The following is a 13,276-nucleotide window of genomic DNA, read 5'->3' on the forward strand; positions in this document are numbered from 1 at the left end:
GGTGAAATTACCCTTACCACAGTGAAATCCCTATAATACCCTTAATGATGAATTAATGACTTTTTTTTTATTCCTTTTTTCTCCCCTTCTTCTTCTCCTTGTTCTCCTTCTTCTCCTTCTGTTGTTTCTTCCGCCGCCGCCACCCCCTCCAGCCCTCCTTCTCCTTCTCCTTTTGTTGTTCAAGCTTTGTTCTATTCAAAGCTTGATCAGATCGATTTTTCCAAAATAAGTGGTTACAGTATCCTGAAAACCTCTTCTTTGCCTTTCCTTAAAATTTTAAAAGCTGTTGTTACCCAAAAAAAAGACATCACAAAGAACAATCTCAGAACCATCGAACTGACGAAGAACTCATCGTATGTAGAAAAGCTTTGGTCGCCGTCACTACAAGTACAAACCCTAAATCTTTCCCCAAAAACTTCAATTTTTCTGTTCGGATTTCTAATTTTTTCATCTTCACTAGGTTATATGTTCCTCTAATGTTTTGTGATTTAACTTTTTATTTCTTCGTTTTTTCTTTTGATGATGTCTTCTAATCAGATCTTAAAGCTGAAACTCTCCTTCCTACCGCAAATTTAGAGAGAAAACGAGAGTGAAACCCTAACTATCTGAAGCAGTAAGGATGGGGGAGAGGAAAGATCGTGATGGAGAAGCGGGGAAAAAATTTCGGTTTTTCCATGTCTCTACCAGATTCTCTCTGTGTGGTGGTGCAAACATGGTGTCTTTGGACACCGATATTAACATGGTTCCCGTCGGCGAGGGTTCGAGCGGCGCCGGTCCTTCATCTTCAATAAAGAAACGTAAACGATTCGAGATTAAGAAGTGGAATGCCGTAGCCCTTTGGGCTTGGGATATTGTGGTGGATAATTGTGCAATTTGCAGGAATCATATCATGGATCTTTGTATAGAGTGTCAAGCTAATCAAGCTAGCGCGACCAGTGAGGAGTGCATGGTAGCTTGGGGTGTGTGCAACCATGCGTTTCACTTCCACAGTATCAGTCGATGGCTTAAGACCCGACAAGTGTGTCCCTTAGATAACAATGAGTGGGAGTTCCAAAAGTATGGCCACTAGAGTTGGAATGGTGCTATGGGACTTAACTGTCAGGATTCGTGGGTGATGGACCTGACCCAGCAGTAGGTTATCCATTACCCGATTGACCCATTGGGTTACCATCTCAACAGCTCTACAGTCTTTCTTTTAGCTCTTCTTCCCGCTTGTTTTGTAACTGACACCGTTAGAGAGGCATGGCTCTGTTGTAGCTCCCTATATAATGGGAGGGAAAATTGTAATCAAATCATCAGAAATATAATACAAACCCCGTTTTGGAGGATTCTTCCCTGGAAGGAAGACGATCCAAATTGTTGAAATCTCTTGATTCCTAACAATTTGGTATAAAAGCACTTTCCTGGATACTGTGGAAGCTGCGGTAGCCATGGCGGAGGGAACCAAAGAGGCGCGACGAATGGAAGAACTTAGACGGATGGAAGACTCCATCAAAGAACACCGAGAAGCAACGCAACAGGATCTGACCCGAATTCAAACGGAGATCGCAAATCTGGCCAACATGTTGGCCACCTATATGCAGCGCATTGAAGGAGATGGAAATCACAGCACAGGCAGAATGATAGTGCCCCAACAGTGACCTCAGATCCACACCCATTATGCTCGCGTCGATTTCCCTAAATTCGATGGAACTGATCCAAAGGGATGGATCTACAGAGCGGAGGAATTTTTTCCTTCAATGAAACAGAGGAGGCGCAGAAGGTGAGGATCGGTTCCATTCACTTGGAAGGGAGAGCAATTCAATGGCTTCAGTGGTATCGATCATACAAACCGATGGTCACCTGGACCGAATTCTAGGCGCACGGTTTGGAATTGCTCAGAGCGAAGATCCAATAGCGGAACTCACTCGCCTCAGTCATACTACCACCGTCGAAGCTTATCACGATCGTTTCGAAGAACTCGCCAATCGAACGGTAGGACTGCCAGAGACATTCTTCATCAGCTGCATCGGAGGACTTAAGGAAGAGATCCGCAAGGCGGTGTAGATGTTTGCGCCGACGTCGATGGCTCGCACTTTAGTGTTAGCTCAACTTCAAGAAGAAGTGGTTGAAGTAGTCACTCGAAAATCAAACCAGCTTCACACGCGAGTTCCAAGTTCAGCAGTGGTTCCATATAAACCTGCAACTCCAGCAACTAACTCCCCAAAGCCGTCAAACTCAGCAGGGGTTCTGGTGAAAAGAATTTCGCCAGCTGAAATGGCGGCACGACAAGCGCATGGCCTGTGCTACAACTGTGATGAGAAATATGTCCAAGGGCATAGGTGCAAGAAACAACAATTATATTTGTTAAGAGCTGATGAGGAAACACAGGAAGCACTAGAGCAGCTGCCCGAACCACCTCCAGAAATGCACGAGATCGAAGAACAAGAAGGTATGGATATTCATATTTCTGCTTATGCTCTCTCTAGATCCCAATTTTACACTACTATGAAGATAAAGGGATTTATAAAAAGGCATATGATCACTATTTTGATCGATACGGGTAGTACTCACAATTTTGTAGATGTCAACATGGTTAAACTATTGGGTTGCAAGGTGCAGGACACTGAGCCTTTGTGGGTGTCAGTAGCAGATGGGGGTAAGATATGTAGTACTGCTAAATGTTCAAAGTTTGAATGGGTAATGCAGGGCCAATTATTCCAAACAGAGATTAGAGTACTTCCTCTGGGGGGGCTGTGATGTGGTGTTAGGAATCCAATGGTTAACTACTCTCGGGCTTGTACTATGGGATTTTGAGAAGCTTAAGATGGAATTTAAGCTCCATGGGAAGAAAATCACACTCAGGGGAGGTAAAGACACTGCTTCATTGCATCAGTGTACCTGGCAAGGCATTGAGCAAATTTATCAGAAAATTCAAACATGGTTTCATGGCTCAAGTATGTTCTATTTCCACTGTAAGTCAGACTCTGAGTGTACACCCCCAGTTTGCAGCCTTTGTTGGACCAATTTGGGGATGTGTTTGAAGTACCTAAGGGCCTTCCACCCCAACGCAGCCACAATCATCGAATTCCCTTGAAAGAAGGCAGCTCCTCAGTCAATGTGCGCCCCTATCGGTATCCATACATATAGAAGAATGAGATTGAAAAGATCATGGAAGAGATGTTATTATCCGGGGTAGTAAGGAAGAGTTTCAGTCCCTTCTCCTCGCCCGTGCTATTGGTAAAAAAAAAGGATGGGACATGGCGGTTTTGTGTCGACTATAGGGCTCTCAACCAGGTCACCATTAAAGATAACTTCCCAATTCCTGCCATTGATGAACTTTTGGATGAATTGCATGGCGCCCGAGTCTTCTCCGAACTCGACCTACAATCTGGTTATCACCAAATCAGAGTCCATGAGGACGACATTCCTAAGACAGCCTTTCAGATTCACCAAGGTCATTACGATTTTGTGGTTATGCCATTCGGCTTAACCAATGCTCCGGCCAAATTTCAAAGTCTCATGAATGACATCTTTCAACCATACTTAAGGAAATTCATTTTGGTCTTCTTCGACGATATCCTGGTCTACAACTCCTCTTTGGAAGACCATGTTCACCATCTCTACACCACACTCACCCTCCTTCGCCACCACAAACTGCACGCCAAACTCAGTAAATGTGCATTTGGTAGGAGTGAGATCGACTATCTTGGTCACATAGTCTCTGGCCAAGGTGTGGCAGCCAATGAATCCAAGATTGCAGCGATGGTTTAATGGCCTATTCCAAAATCTGTTAAAGAATTGAGAGGCTTCTTGGGACTCACAGAGTATTACAAGAGATTCGTCCAAGGCTATGGGACCATCAGCAAACCCCTCACGCGGCTGCTTCATGAAGAGAAGTTTACATGGAACCCTATGGTTGAGCAGGCTTTCCTCCATCTGAAACATGCCATTAGTAGCACCCCGATGCTAGCTCTTCCAGATTTTTCTAAGACCTTCGTGGTTGAGTGTGACGCCAGTGGAGAGGGCATTGGCGCTGTTCTTGTCCAAGACGGTAGACCCATTGCTTTCCTTAGTAAAGCTCTATCCCCCAAACACTTGGGTCTGTCGACTTACGAGAAGGAAATGCTCGCTATACTTCTTGCTGTTCGTAAATGGCATCATTACTTGATTGGGCGCCACTTTGTGATCAAAACCGATCATCAAAGCTTGAAATATCTTTTGGAACAGCGCGTGAATACTCTCATTCAGCAGAAGTGGCTCACCATACTCATGGGATACGACTATGAAATTAGTTACAAGGCAGGCAAGGAGAATATCATCGCGAATGTTCTTTCACGTATTCCTAGAGTGACCAGCGAATGCCAAGCTATCTCCCAAGTGGTTCCCACATGGCTGTCTGAAATACAACTCAGTTGGGTGGATGATGAGGATGTACAACAGATCATCTCCAAATTATCGATTGATCCGGGGGCAGTCCCACCGTATGAATGGCACGGCGGTTCTCTACGCTATAAGGGTAGATTAGTCATCGGTAAGACCGGCAGCCTTCGCCATACCCTACTTACCAGCTTCCATTCCGATGGATTCGGTGGCCATTCCGGCATCAAGGGTACCACCAATCGGATCAGCCAGTACTTCTATTGGCCACAACTTCCATTAGATGTGAAGCACTTTGTGGAAGAATGTGATAGCTGTCAGCGCAATAAGTCTGAAACAGTGGCCTACCCGGGTCTCCTGCAACCTCTTCCCATCCTGAGCAGAGTGTGGACTGACATATCCATGGACTTCATCACTGGCCTTCCAAGATCTTAAGCCAAGGAAGTCATTTTTGTGGTGGTTGACCGTTTTACAAAATATGCCCATTTCATGGCCCTCGGACACCCTTACACAGCGACCACCGTGGCACAAGCTTTCTTCGACAATGTTTGCAAACTCCATGGGATGCCAACCTCCATCGTTAGTGACCGCGATGCCATATTCACCAGTAAATTTTGGGAGGAGCTCTTCAAGCTGCACGACACTTCCCTTCACCTTAGTTCTGCTTTTCACCCGCAGTCTGATGGGCAAACAGAGATACTTAATAAATGTCTCGAGAATTATCTCCGTTGTATGACAGGTGATCGACCGAAACGTTGGGCACAGTGGCTAACACTTGCTGAATGGTGGTATAATACCTCCTTCCACTCAGCCATCAAGATGTCCCCTTTTGAGGCTTTGTATGGCTTCAAACCCCAGCCCCTGATTATGGGCACAGCTGCTCCTCCTTCAGTTGCCGCTGTAGCTACTCACCTGCAAGACCGCACGCTCATGTTATAGGTGCTCAAACACAACTTAGAGCAGGCCTGTAGCCAAATGAAGCATTTTGTTGATCACCACCGCACCGAGAGGGAATTTCAGGTGGGTGATTGGGTCTACTTGCGTTTACAGCCATATCGTCAGACCACCTTGGCTCTGCGTCAGGATTTCAAGCTGGCTCCTCGTTTCTATGGTCCCTACCAGATCTTGGAAAGGCTCGGCACTGTCGCCTACAAACTTCAGCTACCCCCACACTCTAAGATACACCCTGTTTTTCATGTCTCTCTCCTCAAACACAAACTAGGTCGCACCGTCGTCCCGTCCACATCCCTTCCATATGTAGGCGATGAAGGCCAACTTCTCATGGAACCGGTGGCGGTACTCGACCGGCGCATGGTCAATCGCGACAACAAAGCTGTCACCCAGGTGTTGGTGCAATGGTCAAATATATGCCATTCCTGAGGATGCTACTTGGATTGATTGGCTAGAACTACAGTCTAAATTTTCTGCTTTCAACCCTTGAGACAAGGGTTCTTAAGGGGAGGGGAATGTCAGGATTCGTGGGTGATGGACCTGACCCAGCAGTAGGTTATCCATGACCCGATTGACCCATTGGGTTACCATCTCAACAGCTCTACAGTCTTTCTTTTAGTTCTTCTTCCCGCTTGTTTTGTAACTGACACCGTTAGAGAGGCATGGCGCTGTTGTAGCTCCCTATATAATGGGAGGGAAAATTGTAATCAAATCATCAGAAATATAATACAAACCTGTTTTGGAGGATTCTTCCCTAGAAGGAAGACGATCCAAATTGTTGAGATCTCTTGATTCCTAACATTTACATCTATAGCAGCAACTGTTGCTTGAAGTGGATAACTCCGATCTACAAATATAGGTCCCTTTTTATGTGATAATGTAAATCCGAGAACGCCGAGAAGCAAAAAAAGAGGAAAGATCGTGATCCGAAGGATCGACAATTTGACGAGCAGGCAAGTGACTTTGAGGAACGGATTATTGAAGAAGGCTAAGGAGTTAGCGATCCTAGCTCAGGGAAATCCATCCCTGTTTCAGACTTTTTTCTCCTTGCCTTGCCGCTGGTAATAGTCACCGGAGCAGGTGATGGTCGCCGGAACCGGAGCCATAGAGGGAAGAAGATGAAATGAAAGTTTTGTCATTTTATTTAATTAACTAAGGGGTAAAATGGATATTCACCTTTGGGTACTACCTGTGCTTAACGTTTGGAGTGTCTGTGACATTTTGACCAAGTATTGTAAGTTTATGAGATATTGGATACTTTTAGGGGGTGTCTGTGAAATCTTCCCTTATATTTAACATAAAGTTTTCCTCCACCAATAGAGGACGATTCACCCACCATTTTAAGGTTTACAAACCCCTTCTATGGTTTTAGTATATTCTAAAATACATTCTTCATTCCCATTTTGGAGGGAAACTCGGTCCTTATGTTTATCTTATTGTGATTTTTTTTTCTTTTTGTTTTCTTGGCAATGGTCTTTAAATATGAGTTTTTTTATTTTATTTTTTCGGTAATCCTCAAAGTATGGGTTCATATCAACCAATACGATTGATATGGTAAAAAAAAGTAGTTTTTTTTTAATCCAAAAAAAGACTTTTTTTATTGGAATCAACTCCATAGAGATTGATTTGACCAACCTAAGGATCCAGGTCCTCCACTACCGAGCTGCCCGATAGGATGGTACTGTCGAGACACAACAAGGCACAAGGCGGAGAATGACTGCCTTACCCTTGCCCGAGCGCCTTGCTCGAGGAGGGGTATATACCGTCTTGCTGTGTCTCGGCAGCACGATCCTACCGGGTAGCTCGACAGTAGAGGATCCAAATTGCCAATTTGATCGGTATCGGTGATACTCGTGGCGAATGACGGTCGATACCCACGTTGATACCATGAACTAAACCCATATGAGTCGTACCCCAAAAAAAAAAAAACTATATGAGAAACCATATAAATGATATAATGTTGGAATTTAATATTAGAAAATATGTTACAAAGTTTTCTTCTTCAATATCAATTTTGAGATATAATATAAGGAAAATTCTAACGAAAAAAAAACCCCTACGACTAAATACGTGAGCGCACGAAATTTCCAACCCCACTAAGTTAAACACACCGGGAGAAGACCGAACTAGATGAATCTCGAATCGTTATCCTTTCCTATTATTGTAGAGTGTAGTATTGCATCGTATGACGTAGCAGAGACTATGTGGCACAGCAGATCCCATGTGATGCACATGATCTCTACAGCCGCCGCACTGCACCGTGCAGTAACTGCATAAGATAAAAATCCGGTGAACCCCCTCCTCCCCCAGGTAACACACTTACACACCGAGAGGAGGGATCGCAGGAACTAGAGTTGCAAGTTCAGCCTCCGCCCCCTGCAGACTGCAGGACGACCATGAGGCGAACCTCGAACTAGAGCCCCACGAAGAACGGCAAAATAGTACCCCCCACCCAAAACGCCACTCCCATCTCACCTCCGCACCCTCGCACCCTGTCTCCCTCTCCCTCTTCCTCCTAACAACAACACACCCTCACACCCTTCCAAGAAAAGCAGAACCCAGCTTCAAGAGCCTGACATGAAAGCAGGCTCGGACCCTTCCCTTCCCTCCATCCACTCCTCCTCCCTTCTCCTCAAGACCCAGAACGCTCGGGTCATAACCGAAACCACAGGCCAAAGAACCCTCCGCCAGACACCCCGTTACTCTACCACTTCACAACTCAGCAGCACAGCAACTGGCGAAAAACCCTTCCTCTGTCTCTCTTCCATAGCTTCAGCTTTAAGTATCAAAGTCCTATTTGGCTATTTTATAGTTTTGCCTCTACAAGAGAAGGGCAAAGTTTCCTAGATGAGGCATTTAGGCAAGCTTGTGTATATTACCCAAATTTCTACCATGTGGCAGCTTAGTAGGATTCAAATTGCTTATTTTCCATGGCTATCATCTATCAGTTTCACAAAGTTTTAGCGTAATCCAACTTCCCCATATCGAGATGTAAAGCTTCTTCAAGTGGTTGACAATTCAATTTTCACAGCACTCAAAAGACGTCGTTTCTACCTTTAGAATATATTTGGGAATCCAGGTACATGAAAACTCAATTCATTCCTTACCGAATGTTACTTTCTGCTTTTTGTTTCCGTGTTCTTTGTTGATTTCCTTTAGTTTTTTTTCTTCTATTTTTATTTACTCCTATTTGATGCTAAATGTATATTTCCTGATTTAATTGGCTTGTATTTATAGACTTTGGATTTCTTTTAACAAGCTTCAAGTTAATAAATGATGCTCATATTTTTTTCCTGTATATTTTTTGCTCTCTTTATTTTAATTTGAACTTGTTTGGCAAAGGAGATTAATTGATTTTTCTTTACTATTTCGATGTAATTAGACAAAAGACTGCTAATTGTTCAATCCAATAACCACATCCAATGGTTTAAACCCATCTAAGGAGGCCTAAATATTAAGCTGAAATGAGAGCATAATCAAGCCTTACTATTGAAAAGATGTAGGAGATTGCATAAGGAACCAGATCATCCATGAGAAAAATCTTGAAAAACATTCAGTACCCGTCATGGCATCTTCTATGGACAAAATCTTGAAAGACAGAATTAGTGCCTAGAAAAACCAAAAGTTGAAGAATCTCTTTTGAAAGAAGTGGGGTTAAGGTCCATATAAAATAAGAAACTGAGGATTCATTCAAGTTGGTGAAAAAGAAAACATGTGGGCTAACATGGAAGGGGAAATCAATTACCACAGTATGATTTGTAATTTTGTATTGACACATGAAGAAGTCTATTTTGGATTCAGATTCGCCACATGAGAAAGAAAAAGTAGGCCTAAAAGTCACAAAAGGCATTAAATAATGTCACAAAAGTCTTGGCATTTCTTTTTTATTTTTTTTATTTTTTTTCAGAATATAGGTCTCAGCATTTCTTACCCTAATTCGAATTGGAAACTCTGGTGATTATGTAGTAGATTATAACTATTTTTGCTCTTTATAATCTGTTTTCATATATAATATCTTTAGAATTTCATTTTTAAAAAAAGTTTGAAGCAGAAAAATCATGAGATCACCAGAAAGTTTGAGTTTCCCAAGGTTCTTCTCTCACTCTCTCGCTTTTCCTTTTTAATTTTGAAATTCCTAACATAAATCTCGCCAGATTAATTGGTGGACGTTCTTTTTTTACTTTTCTTTCTCTTATTCCATTCTTTCAGTTTGGTCTTTCGCATATTCCTTAGATTCTTTTCTTCATTCCATTCCTCCAATTTGGTCTTTGTCTTTCTGTTGTGCAACTTTATTCTCCGGTCCGCAGCCATATCGCTTTAAAGTAATCTTTCTTTTCTTCATTCCATTCTTCCAATTTGGTCTCTGTCTTTCTGTTGTCCCTTAATTCCAGTTTGGTGACAAATGAATGCAAGGGTTTTGAGAGATTTATCATGTATATATTGCTGGTCCTTGATGCCATTTTTAAAGAGTTTGTGTTTATTTCGAATCAACTCCCAGCTGCCTTGTCCTCCTCACATGAAGTCATGAACTGGAGACCTAATTAATGGCTTGAGAGTTGAGATAAAACATTGCCAGCATTGTGAGATTAGCTTTGCATAGCTGCTCTTTGATGCCATCTTCAAAATCTTCCATAAATTCAGGGGAGAGATGGCTATGCCTGCTGTAAGCTTTCTAGTTGACAAGTTGGGCAACTTGCTCGTTGATGAAGCAAAAATTCTGAGAGGTATCCGGACAGATGTTCGTGACTTAATGGATGAACTCGAGAGCATCCGTGCCTTCTTGAAGGATGCAGATGCAAGGGGAGAGACGGATGAAGGAGTGAAAATTTGGGTTAAGCAAGTGAGGGATGTAGCTTATGAAATTGAAGATGCCGTTGATGACTTCATGCTTCGCATACATCATCAACAAAAGCCTGGATTTATTGGCTATCTTTGTAAAATTGTTCGCCTCTCCAAGGAGTGGAAATCACGGCACCAAATATCTACTGATGTACAGGAAATCAAACGAAGAATCATTGGAATTAAAGAAAGAAGCCAGAGGTATCGCTTCAGCATTTCAGATCAAGGGTCAAGCTCTGGTGCCAAGCCTGACACATGGCACGATCCTCGAGTCTCTGCCTTGTATGTTGAGGATTCAGGCATTGTCGGTATTGAGAAGCCTCGAGATTATCTGGTCCAATTGCTAGTAGAGGGAGAGTCCAAATGCACAGTGATTTCTGTGGCAGGCATGGGTGGTCTGGGCAAGACCACACTCGTCAAAAAAGTCTATGATGTCCGAAAGGTGCAAGAACACTTTGAATGTCATGCTTGGATCACAGTGTCACAGTCTTTTAAGCCTCAAGAGCTCTTGAAGTCCATGATGAAGCAATTTTACCAAGAAGATGAGGTAGTCCTTAGAGGACTAGATTCCATGGAAGAAGTTCAGCTGGTAAACAAATTAAGGGAGTATTTACAACAGAAAAGGTATGTCATTGTCCTTGATGATGTTTGGACCATAGAATCATGGAACTCTATACAACATGCTTTACCCAGTAATGATTGTGGTAGTAGAGTGGTGATCACAACACGCAACAATGACGTAGCTTCTTATTGCAAAAAGTCAAATTCTAGCCATGTTTACAACCTTAAACCTCTACCTGATACAGAAGGTTTTAGACTATTTTGCAAGACAGCGTTTGCATCAGAGAATTGTCCTTCAGATTTAAAGGACCTGTCTCTTAAAATCCTGAAAAGATGGGAGGGTTTGCCTCTAGCTATTGTAGCTACAGGTGCTCTTTTGGCATTGAAAGATAAGACGAGATTTGAATGGCAAAAATTGCTTGACAATCTTGGCTCTGTGTTCGAAAACAATCCCATTCTAACAAGAATGGCAAAGGTTTTGTCATTGAGTTTCAATGATTTACCTTACCACTTGAAATTTTGTTTCTTATATTTTGGCATCTTCCCAGAAAATTATTCAATCAAGTGTGAGGCTTTTTCGATTGTGGACGGCTGAAGGATTCGTGGGACGGAAAAAAAGATTGACCTTGGAAGAGGTTGCAGAAGATTACCTCAAAGAGCTTGTTCGTAGGAAACTAGTTCAAATTGAAGAAACATATTTGGATGGACGTATTCGAAGTTGTCGAGTACATGATTTTCTACGTGAAATCATTCTTCTGAAGTCGGAGGAGTGGAATTATAATATAGTTCTTGATGAACGAGACACAAATTTGCCAAACAATGTTCGACGTATGTCTGTCCGCAATAATGAAGAAAATGTTCCGAAGAATGCAAATTTCTCCCACATTCGATCTCTTTTGCTCTTTAGGGTTGAAAAATTGCAAGGCTCTTTTACACATACAGTTGTGTCCAACTTCAAGTTGGTGCAAGTATTGGATCTGCAAGACATACCTTTGGAAACTCTTCATGATGAGATTGGCAATCTCATTCACATGAGGTATTTCTGTGTGAGAAATACGAAGATCAAGGCTCTTCCAAACACCATAGGAAAACTTGAATACATAGAAACTTTGGATCTTAGAGGTACTTCTGTTGCTGAAATGCCCATTGGGATCTTCAAGCTCAATCATCTTCGGAATCTTTTAGTTGATCGATTCATTTTCCTTGGTGGTAACAAAACAAAACGAGGATTAAAGGCGCGCAAAGGTATTGGGAATTTAACAAGTCTAGAGAAGCTAGCATTCATAGAAGCAAACCAAGAAGGTGGCAACAACTTGGTTAGAGAGTTGGAGAAGTTAATAGAGCTCAAAAGGTTGGGTATTGTGAGGATAAGAAGAGACGACGTAATGCACCTATGTGCCTCCATTGAAAAGATGAGCCACCTTTGTTCATTGACTATAAAGTCATTGGATGATTACGAGCTTTTAGATTTTGATCATTTGTTGTCACCTCCCAGGTCTCTTCAACGTCTGTATCTGGATTCTCCTCTTGAGAGATTGCCAAACTGGATTGTGTCACTTGATAGTCTTGTCAAACTTCGTTTAGGCACATCAAGGTTAAAAGACAATCCCATTGGAAGCCTTCGTGTGTTACATAATCTAGTGGACTTGATTCTTCATGCAGAATCATACGACGGAGATGAGATGCTCATAGAGGCAGGAGGGTTTGACAGACTTAAGGTATTTCGTCTTATTGGACAAGAGAGACTGACTATTTTGAGAGTGGAAGAAGGTGCAATGCCTGTATTGGAAGACATAAGAATCGAAGGATGCAAGCAATTATGCAGAGCTCCAGAAGGGATTCAACATTTTTCCAATCTGAAATATCTTTGCTTTGTTGACATGCCCCCAGAATTCGAGCTCAGTATAATGCCTCTTCTTCTTCTGTATTTTGAAGAACGTATGCTGAGTGAGAAATTGCCAAATGCCTATTTTAGTCGTAAGCATGAAGGACGCCGTGTTCGTTATTCTGCAATGGATGTAGCACTCGCTTTCAGACGTCGTTCAGGGGAGCAATCCCAATTTGCACCAAAGCATTTTTTTGGTGAGTATGGGTTCTTTTTTTGTCTACATAAAAACAGGATACCATATACATACTTTTTGTCCTACCACTTGTTACACTAGCACAATTGGTTTCTTCTTGGTTTTTGCAGTTGTTACTATTACTTTTCGTTTTGTGAAGAAAGTTGTTTCATTAATTAAAAAATTAGGTCTCCTCATTTGGGTCACAATTGTTTATGATATTCTGTCATTGTCACCAATCCATGTGGTAAAGAAGGTTGTGATATAAAATTTCATATCATATTAATAAAGTTAATAAAATTTGACGTGTGAGATGGGTGTGCGTGTGTGTTCTACATGCAATTACTCACATTCATTTCTTTAATGTCTGCCATATGGAAGGGATGAAACTGTGTGAGGGTGACAATAAAATCACAAACCCTTATGAGCAATCTTTTCCCTTCACTACTTTGATAAAACTAGAGCGATCACTCTAAAAGTTTGGTCCATGCATCATTTATGACAGA

General features: G+C 42.2%; 3 protein-coding genes across 3 annotated transcripts; all 3 read left to right on the forward strand.

Annotated features, from left to right (window-relative positions):
• The first annotated feature begins 699 nt into the window (after positions 1 to 699).
• Positions 700 to 1,095, forward strand: LOC122640521 (RING-box protein 1a-like). The gene has a single exon (XM_043833734.1). The coding sequence runs from the start codon at positions 713 to 715 to the stop codon at positions 1,067 to 1,069; it is 357 nt and encodes a 118-aa protein (XP_043689669.1). The 5' UTR covers positions 700 to 712; the 3' UTR covers positions 1,070 to 1,095.
• Positions 1,096 to 9,881: 8,786 nt separating this feature from the next.
• Positions 9,882 to 11,319, forward strand: LOC122639582 (disease resistance protein RPM1-like). The gene has a single exon (XM_043832450.1). It carries the CDS (start codon positions 9,959 to 9,961, stop codon positions 11,303 to 11,305), a length of 1,347 nt encoding a protein of 448 aa, XP_043688385.1. The 5' UTR covers positions 9,882 to 9,958; the 3' UTR covers positions 11,306 to 11,319.
• Positions 11,320 to 11,540: 221 nt separating this feature from the next.
• Positions 11,541 to 13,038, forward strand: LOC122639126 (disease resistance protein RPM1-like). Its single transcript, XM_043831955.1, has 2 exons — positions 11,541 to 12,792; positions 12,902 to 13,038. The coding sequence occupies exons 1-2, from the start codon at positions 11,541 to 11,543 to the stop codon at positions 13,036 to 13,038; spliced, it is 1,389 nt and encodes a 462-aa protein (XP_043687890.1).
• The last annotated feature ends 238 nt before the right edge of the window (positions 13,039 to 13,276 follow it).

Source organism: Telopea speciosissima, chromosome 9 (genome assembly GCF_018873765.1).
Source record: "Telopea speciosissima isolate NSW1024214 ecotype Mountain lineage chromosome 9, Tspe_v1, whole genome shotgun sequence".
Lineage (NCBI taxonomy): Eukaryota > Viridiplantae > Streptophyta > Magnoliopsida > Proteales > Proteaceae > Telopea > Telopea speciosissima.